The following is a 22799-nucleotide window of genomic DNA, read 5'->3' on the forward strand; positions in this document are numbered from 1 at the left end:
CTTTTTAAATACATTATAAAATCCTCTCTGTTGTTTAACCCTGGAGGAAAACAAACATTTAACCTTACCTGCCAGGATCAAGCCTTGTTGGAAGTTTAGATGCTTTTGGTTGGATTTATGAATATCAACATGATTCACATGCTTGTGTTACAAATGTATTAGAACTGTATTTCATATAAGATGGTTTGTACAGACATGTGCTGAACAGGTATCTTACAAAGTGCTGTTTAAAGATGTAACCACAGTGTACCCTACTATATTAGAACAGAAATGTACCTGCACTATTGTAACTGTTTTGATGTATATATTGTAACAATGGAAACCGGAACACAAGAGGTTAACTCCAGAAAAATAGCCAGAATTAAATTACTTTATGGCCACGTCATAAAAGGATGTTATTTTCAGTGCAGTAACAGACAAAATGTCTAGAACTAGAGGTTCTCTATAGTGTTTTGGAAGTGTTTCATTGTTTTATGGCTTCCAGGATCTGCCTTTGATCTAAGAAAAGCCCTTGTCTATGTATTTTCGCAGACAGCTGCTAAATGCTACCACCTGGATCAATGGTTGTTTTTCACCTGGGATAGAGTCACATGACAAAAATGATGTCATTCTGCAAGCTATCACAGCAGTAATATTTGAGATATTAATTTAAGAACTCTCTGAGAGAGAATGAGTATTCTGTATTTTGCCTTTGACCTGACAACATCAAGATCCACTCACCACATCTGCCTTGCTACTCTGTAAGTTAACTAGGGTACAGTAATTCTCTTAGATTCAGTCAGGAATAAAGTGAAGTACAGTTTAGATGTTTTCTTTATCTGAGACTGTACTGCAATGTTGTTTTATATGTCCTGTGAATTTGAACTCTGATGTTACTGTGATTATATACAGAGTATTTTCTTGTTCTTTTATTATTTATTATTAAATATATTTAAACCTTTCAATGTGGCTGACATTTGTGAGACATATTTAAGTTCTGAGAGTACTTGCACATTTATTTGGTGGCACTGTGTAGGCCACTCCCAATAGCCCTGCAATAAGATTGGACACCCTTTGTTAAGGGCCTTAAAGTAGCTGAAAAAGAACTGGCTGGTAGCAGTAATAACTACCTTATAGTCTGGGCAGAAGGGGGCATAGCTAGTAACCTGTGCCAGCCCTTCCCAAGTGTATGTGTGTATAAATCAAATCTCAAAGAGTGCGTGTGTCAGCTACTTGGACAGGGACACAAAGCACTGGCTGGACAGAGAGGGTGCTGGGGGTACTGGCTTGTTCACTCAGCTAAGATCTCAATTCTATAGCTGTGCCAGTGGGGAGTCTTACTGCAGATCTGGAGAAAGAGGGAGAATCACCCCAGACTGACCATGGTCTCTGTGTGTTTTTAAGGGAAATTGCAGTTTACTGTGTGTGCACTTCTCATCCTCCCAATGTACTTCCTCCACTGATGCTAGTGGTGAGGATTAGGGCTCCCTGATTACTGGTCCAGTGGTGGGCGTCACAACTGGCATGGCATCAAAGATGACAGCATGCAGTTTCCTTGTATATTCTATGATTTTATATACACAAATCTATCAATGTCTTATAAAATCCTTGGAAAGCCCTCCACTGCTAGTAAATTCAAAATGTCATTCATTGAAATCAATATTATCCCAGTGGTGTGTTGAACATGCACAATTTAGAGCTATCTGAGTAAAGCTTTACTTATTTACTTACTTACAGCTCTTTGTCCCATTGCCTGCAGATGAACATCCCCCTCCAAGTCAACTTGCCAAGTCACCCCCCCATTCACCAACAGTGACAGCCAGCTATAAAGCACCATTATCAAACTAGAAATCAATAGCAGTACTTTTTTGTCTTATGCTGTACCTCCCCAGCCCCCATCCAGCATCAGTCCACTGGTGAAGTTGGCATCAGTGCTGAATCACCCCTCACTTCTATAAGGAGGTGGCATCATCAATACATCAATGCCCACCTAAATAAGGCAATGAGTGGTTGTTTTCTAATCTCCCCAAGGCACAGGCACTACCTATCCTGCAGTATAGGCACACACTGGAACTCATTGCTCCCCTCAGACAAACACACAAACACACCCTGCTGGGCTCCTCCAGAGCCCAAGCAACGAAATGACCCCTAATTGTGCAGGTCATACTCTGGACTTTAACCGTCTATGCCCCAGAGTTGGTGTGTGTGTGTGTGTGTGTGTGTGTGTGTGTGTGTGTGTGTCTATATATATATATATATATATATATATATATATGGATCCCTATCAGATGACAGAAACTTCATTTGACTGAATCCCATTTGACTGAGACCATAAGACTGAAATTTCAAAATACTGAAAAATCACTTGACTGAAACTCATAATACCGAAATCTTACAATGCTAAATTTCAACATACTGAATTGTAAAGTGGACAATATAAAACCAGAATAGGTGGGGGGCTATGCCCCATCCCACCCTAACTATATATACTAACTCCAGGATCGCACTACACTGCAATCCATTCTGGTTTTATATTGTCCACTTTACAATTCAGCACGTTGAAATTTAGTATTGTAAGATTTAAGTATTTTGAAATTTCAGTCTTATGGTCTCAGTCAAATGAGTTTCAGTCATATGAAGTTTCTATCATCTGATAGGGATCCAAATATATATATGCGTGCGTGTGTGTGTGTGTGTGTGTGTGTGTGTGTGTGTATATATATATATATACACTTAAACACAAACACACACATATATATATATATATATATATATATATACATATATATACACTAGCAAAATCGCTTAAATTTATATATAAATATACATCTACATATGGTTTATTATTGTATGAGTGAATAAAACAATTTTACAATAAGACCACCCAAAAGATCATTATCCAAAAATGTCAAGGACCACAGGAGCGAATAATGTTGAATATTAAACCTCCCATCCTGCTTGGGCACAGAAACAAGTGTTGACGTGGGTCTAGAAGTGGGGCAAGTGTGGCTGTTTTCTCCCATCGCCGTCAACATTTTTGGCTTAAGATCTTTTGGTATCATTATTCTGAATTTCAACATTATTTCAATCATTAATCCAATGGTAAACCTGCATATCTCATATCTATATCTAATATATATAAGAAAAATGGCTTAAATTTGCACATTACCTACATAAACAATAAACTCATAGGCAAGCTCTGGCCTCATGGTTATAGTTATACCTTTCAAAATTTCTTCTCATCAGTCAGCATACTGCCTCTTCCATTTTTAAATGCTTCACTGTTACATGTCCTACTACTCTTTGCCACATACATATTCATTTTTGTCTGAAATGTATCATTATATTCAAAGTTCATTTTCTACATCATTTTAATTCTAGCATTTTTTCAATTGAATTTTACAAAACTAAAGTTCATCTGTCACCTACTTCATCTGTGTATTTGGTACTTTATTTGTTCTTTACACTTTCACTGTTTTTTCGAATAGCAGATTTTTAGAAGATTTTCAGTCAGGATTACCTGATCACTCAATGTATCACATACAATCCTGTCTCTTAGCAATGATTTGTGCAATTCTCCAAATCCAAAGTCCTTTGCTCTGTGCCTCAGTTCACTCATGCAAGTATCAATGGTATCATTTAGCACCTAGTTTCTTGTACAGAATAAACAGTACACAAAAAGTACAGCTGTGTAAGAGCTTACCATAACAGTAGATGTCCTGATCACTGCTGCAGTATTTCTGACATATGGGTTATAACTGCTGATGTCTGAATGAGGAACCAAAACTTTACCTTCAGGAAGACATACATCCGATGCATGACCTCATCTTGTATGCATAGGAGTATATAGATGGATGTACAAGCATGAATTCTCAGACAATGTCCAAACCTGCGGTCTGAAGACTATTGAGAAAAGGAGACTGGTCAGCTGGGAGGTCTGTAGTTTGAACAGGTAAGAAAACTCCCCTGTTCCCATGTGGCAGAGCTAAGGTTAAAGCAAAAGAGGAAAAGAAGGAAAGGATAACTGAAGTGAGGTAGGGAACAGGAGATGGAGGGTGGTATGGAATACTTTAACAGTGATCAGTAGGACATGTACTGCTATGCTAAGTTCTTACACAACTTCACTGACTGAAATTACTGCTACAGTATTCCTGACATATGGATAATTATCACAGTTGAAGGAGGAAGGAAGGATTTTTGGCTACTGAGTAGAAGAGTTACCCAGCAGTCTGGACAAAAATGACCTAGCAAAGGCTGCCTTGGACCTGGAGAAAGCATCAATTTTGTAGTGTTTGGTAAAGGTGCATACAGCTACCCAACTGGTAGCCTCCAAGACAGAACTGGCATCTACTCCCTTGAAAAAATCCCCTGATGAAGCCACTGCCGGAGTGGAATGTGCTTTTGAGCAAAATAACAAGTTCTTAGGGTTGGGAGGGTGGCCTAATGGTTAAAGGTGTTTGCATTACAAACACAAGGTGCAGGGTTTGAGTCTCACAAGGGATAATTGGCTAAGCTTAAAATGGCTCGCAAGGGCAGTTAGCTTAGTAAGAATCTAGGATTCTATGATTCTATGATTCTTACTGTAGTGTGAGAAGCAGAAAGAGACAGCCTTAGAGATTCAAGCAGCAATAGTTTGTTTGGAGACCAGCTAGCCCAGTTTAGGGATCATAAATGATATAAACATCTAGTCAGTCTTTCTGAAGGACTTGGTTTTGTCCACATAAAATCTGAGTTTCCTGTGAATATCCACAGAATGTTAGGTTTATTTCTCCATTGTTTTGGGGATTGGGATTGGGAAAGAAAGTGGTTAGGTGAACAGCCTGATTCAGGGACAGCTCATTCATTAACTTAGGCATAAAGGACAGATAAGCCCTGAAGTCACCCAGTCATTATTAAAAAAAATAAGAACAGGGTGAGTAGCCATGAGATCTTGTAACTCAGAAAATCTCCTAGCAGAGGTGAGGGCCAACAGAAGGATAGTTTTCCACATGTAGAATTTCAGAGAAGCAGAAGATTCTTGTTCAAAAGGAGGCAAGGTCCACTTTTCTAGCACAAAATTGAAATCACAAGTGGAAAAGATGGGTTTCTTTGGTGTGTTAAGATGTAGGACTCCCTTGAGGAAAAGCTTGACTTCTTCTCTAGGCATAAGTAGAGGGGTTAAGAGGAAGGCAGGAAGTGACAGCTAACAGAAGAGTAGGCCAAATCTGATTCAAGTAGTTTGCAAACATATCTCAGTACAGCATGGACCAGTGATAATAAAGGGTCCTGACTATGTTTCCAGCACCAGCTGGAAAAACCTTTTCATTTAGCTGTGTAAGATTTTGTAGTAGTGGGTCTCCCAGCTTCTTGCAGCATCTGAACAACCTCTTCTGTAAATAATTAAAATCCTATTATCAATATGGTCAAGTTGAGAGATGGAAGGTATGGGTGGAGAAGTAATATTTTTTGGTGAGTTATCAGATCTGGCTGTAGCTGTATTTTTCTGAAATTTCTGTTTGTCGGGTGAAAAAGCAGGGGAAACCAATGTTGTTTCTCCCAAAAGGGTGCTAGTAAAAAGTGTTTGAATTCTTCCTTTATGGCTTCAAAAGAAATTTTGGAAGAATAGGCAGTGGAGGAAAAGCATAGAGGAAATCCTGAGGCATCTGTCCACCAGGACGAGGGAGAAGGGTCCGTAGTGCAGAATTAGGTAAGTTGACGGTTGGTGATGTGAAGCGGTCTATCTGATACATGCCCAACTGAAGTGTGATCATCTGGAAAACCCAACTGTTTAACGTCCATTCGTGGGTATCCTTCAGGAAGGCTTAAGGAGTCTGCCAGCACACTGTCCTGAGAAAAGGATGTATGTGGCTGTAAGTGTGATGTTCATCTGGGTGGCAAGGTTCCATGCCTCCTGTGCTAACCTGCACAACTGGTAAGATCTAGCGCCTCTCTGTTTATGTACCACACCACTGTGGTATTGTCTGTGTATACTAGGAGTGAGCTGGGTTTCCAAAGTTTGGTGAAGGTCTGAAGAGCTTGCAGAAGAACCCTCATTTCCTTCAGATTGATATGCTCCTTCAGAAACTTGAAGTTGACATTTGCCTGCATCCAGTGGAATCCTGGGATCCTGTCCATACTCTACACACCTTGTCTGAGGCATCTGTGTGAACCTTTTGAAGAGGATGAGGAGGTGGTGTGAATGGAAGCCTTGGGTTGAGAATGACCTGTCCCTTCTAGCAAAGTAGCTCCTTTTTGAGACAAGGAAGGAGGAGTCAGGGTGTCCAACTGGTGACAGTGCTGGGACAACACAGATTTCAGGTACCTATAAAACTTCCTCATGTGAAGTCTGACCTGCGTTAGAATAGGAAGGTGGCTGTCATAAATTCCAAAGTTCTTAGCATCTCCCTTGCTGAGCAATGAGTTGCGAAGCTGAGGTTTTGGGGGAAAAATAGACTGTGAACTTTCTCACTGAGAAGGAAGGCATGCATTCCCTTTCAGTCCAGTCTGCAAGCTCAGAAAAAAACAGGTCCTGTGTAGGGACCATGTGAGATTACTTACATTTTATAGTGAAACTCAGACCACTCAGGAGTTGGAGGGTGAAGTGTAGATGCTGAAGTAGAGTTTCTGGAGGGAGGGGCTGGATCAACTGGTCATCCAGGGGAAAATCTGGATTCCATGACTGTGACAGAAAGCTACTAATGGAGCGCAATACTTTGTTAACACCCTTGCAGCTGCAGAAAGACCAAAAGGCAGAGCAGTAAACTGAAAATGTGAGGAGCCAGAGAAAAACCTGAGGAATCTCCTAAAAAAGGACAAATGTGTATGTAAAAGTAGGCATCCTTCAGATCTACTGACACTAAAAACTAGTTGGGAAGAATGATAGGGAACTGATTACGAAGAGATACCATTTTGAAAGATGGTACCTTCAACTAAGTGTTTTGAAGAGACAGGTCTAGGATGGGTATCCATTGCCCTTTTTTCCTTGGCACTAGAAAAATACCAGAGTAAAGTCTTCCCCAAAAGTAACCCAAAACCAAGAGGCAACAACCACATGAAAAAAAAAAAAAAACAGAATCCAGCTCTTCAAAAGGTTCACACAGATGCCTCAGACAAGGTGTGATGCAACCCAGATCACCAGGAAAAAACACAAGAAAACCAGCCAAAACTTTACAAGAAAAATGTAGTATACTTATTTATTTATTTATTTATTTAAATTTGTTGACCGGGAGTGTCCGACTGGACGTAGGTCCATTTTCAGCGGAGGCCCGGGGAGAAAAGCTCCACAGTTAAAATAAACAGACAGTATATACATTGGATTACATAGTGAATAACAATTTACATAGCAATTACTTACAACATATTTACAGATGAAGAACATAGTACATCAGTAGACAACTAGAATCTTTATCTGTGAAGTGCATACCAGACATTAACAAATGTTACAAGAAGAAGAAGTAGTTCGTGCTGTATAATAAGTAGTGGCGTATGAGCATCTGAGCTTGCTATAATCAAGGTAGTTAGTGGAGTGGAAAGAAAGGTAGTGGTTGGATGGGGTGGATGATATTAGAGTGGGAGTTGCAAGGGCATGGCCAGCATGTTTTTAGGTGTGCTTTTAGTAAAGATATGAAGTGGGTGCATGATGGTATGGAGGTAATTGTGGGCGGGAGTGAGTTCCATAATTTGGCTATGGTGCAAGAGAATAGTGCTTCACCAGCAGAGTTATTGGCTTTAGTGATCTGCAAATGATTTTTGCTGCTGGATCTTAGTGGTCTGGTGGTGCGATAGGGTTGGAGCAGATTCTGGAGGGATGGGACATTTAGTGGATGGTTTACTAGTTTGTGGGCGAGTGAGAGTTGATACCACTGAAGGAGGTGAGGGAGTTCAAGCCAGCCCAGTTCAGCAAGTGAGAGACAGTGGTGACTACGGTAGGATGCCCCTGTGGCGAATTTGGCAATTTTGTTGTAGCAGGTCTCTAGCTTGTTTAGATCACATTGCCTTAGGTTGGTATATATTGGAGAGGCATAAAGTAGGGTGTAGATAAGGTGGGAATTTGCTATTGAAATCTTTGCTGCTTTGGTGAGAAATTGCTTATTTCTGTATAAAGCTCCTAGTTTTTTGTGGACTTTTTTTATAGTCATGGATATGTGAATGCCAAATTTTAGTTTATTGTCTATTTCCACTACTAGCAGTTTGGTGTGTTCAGTTGGGTATATAGTGGTGTTGTCTTCTGCCATGATGTTAAAGTGAGAGTTGTTTTGAGTATGTTTGGTGGGTTGGAAGAGGAGTAGTTTAGTTTTGTTTGGGTTGAGTATTAATCGGGCATCAGATAACCATGTTTCAACAGAGGAAAAGGCTTCCTGTGTGACTTTTTGCAGTTTTGGTAGGGACTGGGCTGAGCAGATGATGGTCGAGATACCTGCGTATTGTATGAGTGTGCCATGTTTGGTGGCAGAGGCTAGATTATTGGTGTAAACAGAGAAGAGTAGGGGTCCAAGGATAGATCCTTGGGGAACCCCTATGGAGACAGGTAGTTGGGGAGATATGTCATTCTGCCATACAACGGATTGTTGGCGGTCAGACAGGTAACGCTGAAACCAGTTGGTGACCGATTGTGAGAAGGATAGGTTATTGAGGACAGAGATAAGTTGTTTGTGTGGGACCATGTCAAATGCTTTAGATAGGTCTAGGAAAGTAGCAGAGGAGAGATAGCCATTATTTTTATGCTGAAGGATAGTGTTAGTAAAGGAGAGTAAGGCAGTGGTGGTGCTATGGTTTGGTCGGAAACCATGCTGAGTACTGGAAAGGAGGTTGTTAGTAAGGAGGTAGTCTGAGACCTGAGAGTGAATGCATCTCTCTAGTATTTTGGAGAGTGGAGAGAGAATAGCTATGGGGCAGTAATTGGTTAGTTCTGTGGAGGGTCCGCCTTTGTGGAGGGGAATTATATGCGATACTTTCCACAGTGTGGGAATGTAACTTTCTGACAGAGATCGGTTAATCAAGATGGATACTGGGTAGGCAAGAGCATCAGCTGCGATTTGTAGGTATTCACTTGGGAGGCTGTCTGCTGCTAATTTGGTGGTTTTAAGTTTAGTTAAGAGTTTTTTTTTATGTTGGAGGTAGGTACAGGAGAAAAAGAGAAGGCAGTGGGGAGATTACTAGTTGAAGGTGTGGGTTGGAGGGGAGGGGGGTTGTGTTGTTTAGCTAGTGATAGTATGGTTTGGGTGAAGTGTGTGTTGAATGAGGTAGCAATATTTTCTGAGGAGTGAGGGATGTTAGGAGGAGGGGTACTGACTTTACCTGGGTGGAGGATGGAGTTTATGGAGGACCAGAATTGTTTGGGGCTGTGTTGTGAGGAGACTAGGGCAGACTGGTAGTATTGGGATTTGTCCTGTTTTATTAGCTTTTTGACTCTACTGCATAGTTCTAGGAATTTCTGTCTAGCTGAAGGGGTTTTGGTTTTGCGCCAGTGCTCCCAGGCTTTATCCCTGTTTTTGATTTCTGACTTAGTGGTTTTCTGTAGCCATGGGGAGGGCTGTGCTTTGGTTCTGGAGAATCTTATGGGGGCATGGTAATTAAGGATGTTCAGGAAGGTAGTATTAAAAAATTCAACTGCATCATCTAGACTGAGGTACTTTAGAGGATGCCAGTTACATTCTTTGAGGGATGAGATGAATGTGAGTGGGTTAAAGTTTAGTTTTTTACGTATTTGATGGTAGATGACAGGTTTAGCTTGGTACAGGTATTTTTTGAGTAGGAATGTTGGGGAGTGATCACTGAGGCTATCTGATAAGCAGCCTGTTATATATGACTGGGGGCTCTTACTGACTAGTATCCAATCCAGGGTAGTGTGCTTGCTGGAGTTTTTATTTATCCTGGTTGGTGACTGGACTAGTTGAGTGAAGCCATTACGGTGTACATGATGGGTTGGATTGTTGCCAGAACAGGATTGCCAGTCAATACTGAAATCACCTAAGATGATAGTTTCTTGGGGGAGATGGTGGGTAGACCAGCTGAGGAGGTTTTCTAGGGGAGGGATGTTTTGGCCAGGTGGGAAGTAGCATCCAATTATGTCGATGGTTTTGTTTTGGTTAATTTTGAGGTTGGTATATATTATTTCTTCATTGCCTATTTGTGGAGCTGATGATTTTAAGATCTGGATGTTTAGATGCTGTTTAAATATTATAGCTACACCACCTCCTTTTTTGTTTAGCCGGTCTACTCTTAGTATGCCGTAACCTGTAGGGAGTATTTGCTCACTGGTGATGTGAGGTTTTAGCCAGGTTTCTGTCAGGATGACTATATCTGGGGAGTACAAGTCTATGGTAGCATGGAGTTCATGGACTTTGTTGGATATACTTCTAATATTTAGGCATAGTAGAAGGAAGTCACTTGGCTTTTTATTGGCTGTAATATGGGAGAAGTTGTGGTTTCTAGTCTGATTATGAAGATTGGGGTTGGAGATGGTAGGGCCAGGGTTGGGGTGGATGTCTCCACTTAGGGCTAGTTTTGATAAGCATGAGATTATTAGTTTTCTCAGTTTTTGAATGTGTTTGTTTATAAGGGAAACTTTATGATTGTGCTCTGTGGGTAATAGGTATGGTGGGAGGGTTACTATGTTAAGTTGTAGGGATGCTTTATGTTCGAGTAATATAGTTGGTAGAATATGTGGGGGGTGCACAGGGACGGTTCTTGAGCTGGTGGGAGGGGAGCTGAGTGTGGGTGAAACATGAGTGGTGGTGTGAGTAGTAGTACAGTGGTGGTGGTTGAGTGGGGGAATGATGGAGCTTTGGTAGGATGTAAGATATGCAAGGAGAGTGCATGCAGTGAGCATAGGAAAGGTATGCTTGTACATGTTAGTTGAGGAGGTGTGATAGTAGTGGGAAGATGGACGAGGTAGTGTTGGGTTAGTGCTGTGGTTGGCTATTAGAAAGATGGGAGGGATTTGAGTGCAATAAAGGTGGGACCACCGGGGGTGGGAGGGAATAGGGGGCAAGGTGAGGAGCGAAGCGGGTAGAGTCCCTGTCAGTTGCTGGTATGAGGGGCTGGAAACAATCACAAAGCAAAGACAAGTATGTGTTAAGAAACAATCACAACTGACCAAGGACTGCTCTGAAACTGTAAGTCATTTCTTAATTTCTTAATTTCTCAGGTGGAAAAACAGGATAACCTTGTATCAGTAGGCTACTGTGGCCATAGCTTAAATTTACAAACACACAGTATTGATCAGTTATGGATACTATTTGCTAACAGAAGGGAATAAGAGAAAGTGGAAGATGTGTGTGTGTGTGTGTGTGTGTGTGTGTGTGTGTGTGTGTGGCAGCGGGGGGGCTGCTTATAACCAAAGCAGAGTGCTCTCCAGGGGAATATGAATATTGGCTCAAACAGGTAGACACATACTCAAAGTTAACTGTAGCTGTTTGCAGACAGTTCAGACCCGGACTGCGCTTTTCTTACAAGACTGTTAAAGGTAGTACCGCAGTTGAATACTTAAGAGTGGTGTTAGGTCAACAATTTAGCATTTGAGCTTTTCTCCATCAATTGCACAATATATTTGGATGACATGATATTCCAGCTTCAAAGCCATCTTCCAAAACACTGGATAATGCACTTGTTCGATGTCAAACGTCTAACCAACAATACTTTTTTTCACAACAGGGTCAAAAATCCATCAAGAGGAAAAAAAATCAACTAACTTAAAAAAACTTCCCTTCTCCTGCGTATGACGCCACGCCGTAGCCCAAGAACTGAAAAAGTTAAATAAAACAAATAAAAACCACGTGAGATTACTTGCACTTTTGTCTGACGACCTATAACATGGACTTCTTCAGAACAGGAAGTTCAGGCTCCAACAGTTTAAAAACATCATGTCATTAGTCTAACTGCAGTTTAAAGGGACATATGCCTAATTAGAAGGCTAAACTGAAACATAATAAATAGCTTCAGTGAATTCACAAAACACTCAAAGAACAATGTTACATAAAAAATGTTAAAAGTAGAAGCAAATTCATCTAATTAAAACTGATGAATTGTTGAAATAACTAATAAAAATGTTAGGAAAACCGGTTATACAGTAATAATTATTAGTGAAAACATATTTCAAGTTGCAATGGAAGACCTATAAACACAAAAAGTACCTAAAACAGTAATGGTAGACATAGCCACTGAAGTGACAAGCCATTAAAATTTTGCAGCCCTCAATTTAAGGACTGGTAATATAGAGATCTGATCATTAAGTCCTGGGGGGGGGTGTCGCCCAACCTGATCTGCCCATAACGTTCCCTGTATTGATGTATTCTACAGTTTCCCATGCTCCACCCCTAGAACTAGGGTCAATGATGTCTAAAAACGCAAAGGTAAACTTGTTAAAGGACTGACAGGACAACAAATGTTTATAAGCAGCATTTTTGGAATTCTTAGTTCGAATGCCATATAAGTATTCATAAACTCTTTTTTGAGCATGTGTTTAATTTCCTACATGGAAGGCTGGGCCGGATTCACCCTTGGCCAGATGTACCACTCTGTTTGTATTACAATTTCCTTTACAAAAACAATGTTGGTCAGCTAAAAGATTATCCAAGGACAAACGGTCTGAATCCAAAATCCAGTGACAATATGGGCATCTCCCACATCTACAGGAACCATAACTGGAAGCTTTTGATTTCTAGGTGGGTCGTTTTCTCTAAAACAAATTCTTCAGATTACTACCCACCTTGTAAACAAACATAGATTGCACTCCCAGCTTGTGAAGAACATCAAGATTACTTTTAAAAATTTGTCAGCTGTGAATAATGTTGGAGATCTCATGGGTGGCCCCTTGGTATTTCACAACCAAAGCCCTGTCCCAAGAGTTTTGACTGTGATCAATTTGTACTGTGTTATCATTTGACCAAATGTCGGGGTCAATACCTAATACTGGTCTGAACCTCAAAGGTCTTTCTTCCACTATGTCCTTGATAATTTTGTCTAAGAGGAGGAATCAGGTAACTTCTCTCAATAAACAAAGTCTTAAGCATGTCGATCTTGCTAGTAAAATAATCATCATCAGAGAACATATGTGATAATCTTATCACCTGCCCTTTGACCAAACCTACTTTTTGGTTGTGTGGATGAAAACTGGAGTAGTGTAGACACGAATTGGTAAATGTAGGTTTGCAGTAAATGCTGGAAATAAAACCACCGTCTTTTTTTTTTTATAAATGGTCACATCTAAATAATTAATGTAGTCTTTGTTAAAAGTATATGTAAACCTGAGAAACTCGGCTGTAGAGTTTAAATAGTTGACAAACTGCGTAATCATGTCTTCTGGACCATCCCATATGATGAAAATATAGTCCAAATATCTGAGGTAAAGTTTACAATGGGCATAAAAAGGAGTCATTAAAACTAAAAGGACTCTTCCAGAGATAAAAGACCAAATTAGCAGATCAATTTTCTTTAGGCTCACAGTACTATTTAAACTCCAGTTTAACTTATTATATTTTGTTATCATAAGCTACAGGCTTATGCAATGTACTGTGTAAAAAATTTGCAAACCATATTTCAGCTGTTTTCTTTTGCAACCCTGAAGCAGTAATAAAAAGTTTAAAACCTTTATGAACAATTCTTCACCTCTTGGCTAGGCTACCTTGTAGTAATATTTATACAAGTGGGCTCAAAATTGTTGAAACTTCCAAGTGTCTATTAATTCATTGAATTCTTTGAACTGCGACAACAACTTGGCTTTTAGCTTGAAAAAGTATGCGTTCTTTCCACTTTACTGAAAAGTGATAGGGGTAAAGCAAAGTCTTTGCTTACGAAGCATTTTATTGTCCTCATAATACTGCCAAATTCTCTTTAGCATTGGTTATGTGGCATTTTGGTATTCTTGCAATGGTACTGTCTCTATTACATATTTTTTTGAGTACAGAAGTTGTCAAAAGTTTGCTTCAGTGGTTTGATGTTTGATTCACCTATGACAGACACCATATGACAGTCTAGAAATTCTCAGTTACACCCCAGACTGTGCATCATTAAAGATTATATGCATCTGTTTCAAAATGAACTGCTGTAAATGTCAGATCATTACTGTTGCTATGTTTCACCCCTGCTCATACCCTCTCTGTCTTCTGTTTTTCTGCACGTTTCCATCTGTTCACCCAGCATTCCTTTCAAACATATTTTTCTGCCTAGGCATTTTCAGTAGTCTTTCATATGTACATACAAAAACATTTACATTTGATTGCCAGGATATGCAGTTGGGTTAGGATTCATTTTCAGAGGATGCCCTATGAGAAGTGCTCATCAAAACTCATCTACAATACCAAAACAGCAAAAAATAGTAGGCCTACAACAGAGGAATGAAAGAATATGTTTAGCTTGTTAAAGAAAAAAATAAAAATATACATAAATAAAGTAGAGGTGACATTACCCTTAGCTTTCATTTCAGGCTTAACGTAGCATGAAAAACCTCAGGCTCAGTCCAGTGTTTTGTAAGTTGCGATCTTATGTTGAAGTCTGCTCTGTATATTTCATCTTATACTAACTAAATGGTAACATAAGTGATATCTCAACATCTATGTTGTAAAAATGTTCAGTACTGTGATAAACTAATACATGAAGGAAGAACAACTTTATTTTAAAAATGCAAGATAACAGGTTTGCATACGATGGTGGCTTGAAAATAAGGTGATGGAAGAAGGTTGTAAAATGAAGATAAACATTTTCTCAACATATTATGAAAGTCCTGCATCATACTTCTATAAAAGTCACTGACCACCCACAAAAAATAAATCAGTAAACTTAAGCACGTTTTATTTTAAATCATTGCACATTTTATGTCATTAATAACGCAACTTGTCAAAATAATAAAAAAAAAAAAAAAAAAAGAAAAAGAAATTCTCACCATGACGATGTGCTCCCAATGGTGCAACACAGTAGTTCCTTTGAAAATCTTTTAACTGGTCTTCAAGCATGTGAATCTGTGGAAAAATAATAAAAGATGAGCATCATATTTGCATTCAAATACAGGATTAAAAAATGAAAAATATAACATGGAGCGTGGGCATTCATGTCCTTGCCTGTTCTCTAAATTCCTGCTCCTTCAGTTTGGCTTCATTTAATAGAGATGTTTTCTCTGCAAGCAGTGCCTAAAAGAGCAACAACATTTTAAAACAAATAAATGTCTAAGAAAATGTTTTCTCTTCAAGTTGCCTAAAAGAACAAGACCATTTTTAAAACAAATTATATGTCTCAAGACATTTTTATACTGCCCAAAAGACAAATAAAATATGCAGAGAAACAGAAAAAGTGACACAATGTCAGCAGATAATGCACACAGAAACTCCACTGTTAACATCATCAAGACATAAAGGTGCACAGGGCCCATGCATTCTGTCCCATTTTATTGCTTCTGTTCCCTCATGGTAGTGCATGATATACCAAAGTGAGTAGCAAAGATTTAACAAGAATTCACATAAATTAGATAGATATTTGTTAGCCTACTGCAAGACATATTATAATGACCATGATGACCATGATTTTAATAGTCTTGCATTGACTGATCAGAGTTTTACATTTAAGCTGTAAAACATACGAGTTGAACATATTTTTTGCAAAGCTGAAGCACGTGCTGTGACTTTGTCAACCCAATGCCTGTGTATCAAGATAGTGTGCTTGAAAAGAGGAACTTCTCAATGACATGTTCAGACTGTCTAGCAGACTGTGGAAGGATGTACTGAAATAAATAATGTAACCTTATTTTAAAATGTTGCAGACTCTTATTTACAAGTCAGGAATCTAAATGCTACCTTTGATCAATGTCACAAGACTTACAAAAAGTTTCAGTTCAAAAGGTTTGAGTTTCCAGTAAATACTACATGTTTACTCCTGTGTATACAAGCCAGGACAGTTGCCTAGTTAATTGACCATCCTTGACGCAGTACTTGAGTTTGATAACCAGTGCTTGAGTACAGCCTGATGGCCTTCCTTGCCTCAGGACTCAAGTTTGTTAACCATTGACTGAGTAAATGATTATCTTTCATGTCTTAGGACTCAAATGGCTAGCTTGATCTTAGTTTGACTGATTGATTGACTGAATTATTCAAAGCCGATTTGGACAAGTACTGGAACTGTACCAAGAAAGAAGGTCCCTTGGAGTACTGTGTAAGATGATTAAGCTGAATATTCTAATACGCAACAGTTTTTTTTTTTATTAAACTGTTTTAGCTGCAGTTTGATGGCTTACTTGTTCCTACAGGGTACAGCTGCATCTGTGCAGCTTTTTACACGCTGGTGTAGTGTGGTGGTGTACACTTCTGCATATTCAGTGGCGTTACCTGGGTTTGATGGGGATTTGAAGCTTGCCAGTGTATCACTTAGGAGTGGTAGTTTGTCTTAAAGAAATTTCTAAATGTACCTTGGGTTTTATTTCAAAAGAGACTGCTTTATGGTCAGACCTACCAGGTGATGAAAATACATAAGGGATGGTGCAAGATGCTCCCATATTAGTAAGGACAAGATCCAAGATGTTATTTCCCATAGTGGGTACTCTCACTAATTGTTCCAGGGCATTTGTATTAAAGTCCAGGAATCTCTGTGCTTATACACCAGTGGTGGTATAGGTTTCCCTGTCTGTAGTTGGATAGTTTAGATCACATATGAAAATGGTATGGGTTTAATACTAAATTATTCTAGTTCCTGTAGATAGGTGTTGTGGCTTTCCTGTGCCAGAGGGAATTCTATAGCTAGATAATATGTGGTGCTGGACCTTTCTGATGGTTATTTGGACATAAAGTAGCATGATGCACTATAGCTTCTCCACCAGCCTTGATGCGGGTCTCTTCTGGATGTAGTTTGAGACAAATCCAATTTTTTCCCCTCCTGTGCAGAAGCTGGTCGAAACGTGTGGAAGGTGTTACAACCCTGCACGACTGGAGTGCTCTCGGCTAGTTTAAACCATGTCTCAGTTACTACACAGACATCAGTGTCCCCGAGGGTGAGAAAGGTTTGTAGGGAGTGGAGTTTCTTGTTTAGGCTCCTAGCATGGATCAGTAAAGTACAGTTGTGTACCTACCATAAATGTAGATGTTCGAGTGTATTCACTGTTGCAGTCATTACACTTGGTTTATCCTGCTGGCAGACTAACCACAGTCGGCCTGAATTCCAAAGTCCTGGTCCAGCGTCGGTTGCTGTCGCCTCTTCCCTGATGTCAGTGTGTCAGGGGTATACAAGATGCAGCCGACGCCATTTTTTTCAGTTTTTCTTGCCCCAGATGTCAGGTGCCCCCAAGAAGGTAGGCAATACATATTGCTTATAAAAAACATACACTACAATAAACAATACCTTCATCTACAAGCAAATACAGGTTGTATAGGATAGAGAAGTATAGGATAGATAAGTCCCAGCAAAGAAAGGGGGATGGTGGGTGGGTAACCTGGAATGCAACAGTGAATACACTCGAACATCTACATTTATGGTAGGTACACAACTGTACTATGTTCATAGTGTTTCACTGTTGCAGTCATTACACTTGGGTTGAATCCCAAAGCTGAGGTTGGGCGGCTCCGTCTAAATAGGATTAGGAGTGGCTATGAGGTCCTGCAGAACTGCAGTGGCAAAGCCTGGTCTGGATTTAGAGTAGAGAGGTAAGTGATAGTGCTTGGTAAAAGTGTGCACTGAACTCCAAGTTGCAGCCTCCAAAATTTCCTTGGTTGGTACTCCTCTAAGAAAGGCTGCTGATGTGGCTGCTGCCCTGGTAGAATGTGGCCTAATATTCTTAGGCATTGATTTGCCATGCTGTGCATAGCAGAAACGAATGCAGTGCAATATCCATTTTGAAATAGTCTGCTTTGAAATAGCCTTTCCTTTTGATCCTGCAGCATATGCCACAAAAAGTTGCTCAGTTTTTCTGAAAGCTTTTGTTTTGTCCAAGTAGAAGCGTAGCTGCCTGTGTATGTCCAAAGAGTGCAGAAGTCTCTCCTCTTTACTCTGGGGATTTGGATAAAAAGTTGGCAAATGAATGGTTTGGTTAACAGCTACACTGGATACTACCTTTGGCATAAATGTTGGGTTTGTCCTTAGAGAAATCCTGTCTGGATGAAAAATGATAAAAGGTTCCACTGCCATTAATGCCTGCAATTCTTGAGACTCTTCTTGCTGAAGTTATTGTTAGGAGCCAAGCAGTTTTCCATGATAAGAATTTTATCTCAGCTGTACTGGCTGGCTCAAAAGGAGGCAGTGTGAGCTTTTCCAAGACAAAGTTGAGGTCCCAAGTAGGTATCGGTGCTCTCCTTGGGGGTCTTATGTTTTTTGCCCCTCTGAGGTACTGGCTTAGCAGTGGATGTGAGAAAATAGGAGGTTCCATATTGTAATGAGCTGAAATGGCAGAGGCATGGATCTTAATTGATGAGAAGGATAGGCCTTTGTCCAGCATCTCAGTTAGGTATTGTAAAATCTGAGGAATACTTGGAACAAGCAGTTCAAGTCCTTGTGCCTGGTTCCAAGCACAGAATCTCTTCCATTTTTCGGCATAAGATTTCCTGGTGCTGGGCCTCCTGGCTTCCAAAATGACATCCATAACTGCTTTAGAGACAGGTGTGTTCTGAGTGGTTATATTATTCGCCATGCAGCCAGATTTAAGGTTCTGAGTTGGCTGTGCAGGATCTGATTGTTTTGTTGGGTCAGAAGATGAGGAATTTGAGGTAAAGTCCAGGCTGGAAAAACCAAAAAGGGACCAGCACACAGCAGCAGAAATAAAATCCAAACTTTTTATTTAATCAGTAGGTAGCTAACAAGCAACCTTCCTTACAAATACACAGACCGGTTTCGGCTAGTGTAGCCTTTCTCAATGTGAATTTTACATTCCACCAAACATTTACTAACCAAAACACCTTTACATCCTGGTACTATTAATATACCCTTCAATTAAAGTGGTATACTCCTAAACTTATTTGATGGATAATGTTGCAGTGAAAAGTTGGAACATATACACAAAACCATGAATGTATTCATGTTATAAACATACAGCTGAGATCCTGACAATATAAAGTTGGCTATGTGTGATTAATAATTATTTGTATTATAATGGAAATTACTTGTTTTACAATATTGTAAACAGCCAAAATATATCTTACATAAATTCCCAGGGCTCAGATATGAGAATAAGTTTGAAATAAATAGTGCCCAGTAGAACCAAAATGTAGTTTGATGCTAATACCATAAATATTTTTGTTATACAACAGACTGTTTACAATCTATCAGTGGTGAACCAAACTGAGGCTAAAACTAATATCTGTAGTATTATTTTTTGGAAGTACCATCATGTACTTCGTATTCATTTAATCCTGGCTTGAAAAAAGCCCCAAGAATAGTAATCCACTTACTTTTCATATTATTAAGTTTAGTATGCCAACCCATCTTAAAATTCCTATGAAACTGAATTTTGTCTATAATGACAAACCTAAAGGATGCTCCTGTGTGATACTGACTATGTTTGTATAAAGCATTTGTGATTCTTCTATTTCTTATAGAACTTAAATGCTCACTGATTCTTATTCTGATGGGTCTGGAAGTCTGCCCAACATAAAACGCAGAACAAGTGCATTGGGCCAAATAAATAACCCAATCAGAACTACAGTTTGCAAAGATGTTAATATTATAGACCTTAGGGGTATTTTTACTAGTGAATTCTTTGCTTTTGCAGATATACTGACATACACTGCAATGTCCACATGGATAACAACCCACTAAAGCATCCCCAAAAAGAGTTGTTTGTAATTTGGTTACTGGTGTAAACCTTTTGTAATGTGTTAAATGAGACTGAATAGTGTGTCCCCTTCGGTAAGAAAAAGCACATGTATCAGGGAGAATATCATTGAGAAATGGATTTGATTGTAATATATCCCAATGTTTACTAACAATTTGTCTGAACCAAGATGTGTTGTTCCCATAAGTGGTGACTAATCTGATAGGTTGTCTGCCTTGAGTGGCATCATCCTCTGGTCTATTGTATTTTAATAAATCTGATCTTCTACTGGTTTGGATTTTCCTGGCCGTATTGGTTACATGTTCAGGATTATATCCTCTGTCCACAAATCTTGCTGTTAATTCCTGTTTTTGTGTAGAATATTCTGCCTCCGTGGAGCATATTCTTTTTAACCGCAAGTATTGGGACTTTGGGATATTGCTGATGATGTGGCGGGGGTGAGAGCTAGTGGCATGAAGCAAGGTGTTATATTGTGGGAATTTTCTGTGTATTGTTGTCGCTAAAGTGTGGTCAGGTAATCTTTTAATGACCACATCCAGAAAAACAATTTCATGATACCCAGTGTTGACTGTGAAATGTATGTCAAATGGATTGTTATTTAGGTAATCAATAAATTTGGACAATTCTTCCAAACCTCCCCGCCACACCAACCAGCAATCATCCAAATACCTCCGCCAAATGTCCATATTCTCCATATGAATATTCCGCTGTACATCATATATGAAGGCCTGTTCGTAATATCCCATAAACAAATCAGCGTAGATGGGGGCAAAAGATGCCCCCATTGCTGTTCCTTTGATTTGCCAATATGGGTTGCCTTCAAAATAAAAGATGTTTTTTTGTAATACATATTCTGTCAGCTTAATCAAGAAATTATTGAATCCAGTGGAATATAGCTTGGATTGATTTAACCAATACGTCACCACCAAAATGCCAGCTTTGTGTGGAATGCTTGTGTATAAGGATGATACATCTAATGTACATAGCAGCCAGTCCTCTTCTAGTTGAGAATCTTCAATAATATTCAAAAATTGTGTAGTGTCTTGGATACGTGATCTGACCATAGTCAGTAATGGCTTTAAATATTCAGTCAGAAAGGCAGACAAAGGTTCGGTAAGAGATCCTCGACCTGAAACTATAGGTCTGCCAGGTGGGTTCAACAGGTCTTTATGTATTTTCTGTATTAAATATAGGTATTGTGGCATAGGTTCCGGCACCTTAAGTTGCCTAGCAACTTGTGGGGTAATGATACCCTCCTCCACAGCTAAATCAATAAATGAATCAATGTCAGTTTTGAAATTCGAGGTGGGATCCACTACCATCTTTATATAAAACTGAGATTGAGATAACTGTTTAAGTGCCTCTGCCCTGTATTTCGAATAATCCATAACCACAATACCCCCACCTTTATCCGCTGAAGTGATAACTATATTTTTGTTGCGTTGTAATTGTGAGAGTGCGTCTCATTCAGATTGATTAAGATTACTCCGACTACTTGTGAAATTCTGGGAAAAATGTAAATCCCTCAATACACATTCTTTGAATATTGAGACATGCTTGTCCATCGGTGGTACAAATTTGGATTTACCAAACCTGAAACAAGTAGATCTTTGAGAACTAGACTCATCTGAAAAGAATAGCTTAAGGTTAAGTGTTCTGCAAAAGTTATTAATGTCATCCACTGAAATGTTCAGGCACAGGTGATGTGGGTACAAAATTCAAGCCTTTATTTAGTACCTTGTATTGTACATCCATGAGTGTGAAAGAAGAAATATTAAGTACATTATTCACTGTGTTGTTATTTGTTTCAGTAAAGTTTGGAGATTGGTTGTACCCGTATCTTCGCCTATGTTTCCTCCCTGCCCTACGCTTGTTAACCCTAAAGGGGTAAATTGCTTCCTTTTTGCCACTGGGGACGCCTGGTTGGAGGAAACCTCACCATCTGTAGTGGATGAAAAATCATCATCAGATGTAACATTATGTATTGTATCATTCTTTTTAAGGATAGGTCTGGGTCTTTTCTTACCCCTTGGTGGTTTATATGTCCCCTCACTAAACCTAACACTTTTTTGTGTTACGAAGGGTTTACCTTTTCCGCCTTTTTCGTAATCACCTAGGTCTCTGTTAAACTTGTGTATTTTCCTTTTCTTAAGTTGTTCCTCTATATTCGTCAATTCTTTAGCTAATTCTGATAAATGACCCTGATAAAACTCTGTGCTAGAAAAGGCTTCAGCTTCCAAACAAGTAGTTTGTAGGTCTATAATTAGTGTTTCAATAGTTCTTTCATAGTATTTGGAAAGGCTGTCGACAAAGAGCATAGATGCCTGATGTTGGGCAGTAGCCCAGTCTTGTGTTAGTTGGTTGTCAATTAGCCACTAAAGGTTGCAACTTAATGCAAAGCCCTCTTAGTGTAATGTCTTTTATTTTATACACTTTAAAAAGCTTCAAGTGCCATATATTGGTTCTGAGAGTTTTCATTTGTCTACTAAGTTTGGAAAAAATAGAGCCACATTTTTCCTTGGTATTGGTTATGACACTATCTACCATAGGGGATTGACTGATATTAAGTCCAAATGCATCTAAATTATCCTTGTCTGCTGAAAGGCCCCTTAGAATATCATTTAAGTCCATAATTATGCCCAATGGTTGTTATAAGAATTTGGATATTAATTGAACAAACCAAACCAAACTAGAATAATTAAACTTCTTAGAAAATTCTTTCAAAAACAATTTACTAATATTCAATGTACCATGGTTACCATAACTTCATGTGCCTGGATATCCAAGTCCGGTATTCAAGAACAAAAATATCACTAATCTTGTTACTAATACTTAATTGGCCAAAAAAATGGTGGATTACTTAGGGGGTAATGTTGGGCTGACAGAAAATAGAGTAGTTGAACTTATTCAAAATGTGTATAGACATGCTCCATATTGCATGATCAAAAAATTGGCTCCATATGCCTAAATGGTCCGGATCTGTCACAAGAAAACAAAGTGAATATGTTGTAGTATATTTATACCCTTACCATAAGTGGTATAATTACAAAGACAGTTCCTAATTAGTGCTTTATTTAGTGGCCACCGTAAGAGTATCTTG

The 22799-nt window shown here is 39.2% G+C and overlaps 1 protein-coding gene across 2 annotated transcripts in view; it reads right to left on the reverse strand.

Annotated features, from left to right (window-relative positions):
- GOLGA4 (golgin A4) overlaps positions 1–22799 on the reverse strand; it is a 1578103-nt gene that overhangs the window by 605016 nt on the left and 950288 nt on the right. For both annotated transcript variants that reach the window (XM_044075462.1, XM_044075461.1), the window contains exons 6-7: positions 15015–15083; positions 14840–14915 (exon numbers count right to left, since the gene is read on the reverse strand). In XM_044075462.1, the coding sequence (XP_043931397.1) occupies positions 14840–14915; positions 15015–15083 (145 nt within the window). The remainder of the gene's footprint in view (positions 1–14839; positions 14916–15014; positions 15084–22799) is intronic.

This window comes from Protopterus annectens, chromosome 6.part1 (genome assembly GCF_019279795.1).
Source record: "Protopterus annectens isolate FY-2018-M chromosome 6.part1, PAN1.0, whole genome shotgun sequence".
In the NCBI taxonomy this organism is placed as follows: Eukaryota; Metazoa; Chordata; order Ceratodontiformes; family Protopteridae; genus Protopterus; species Protopterus annectens.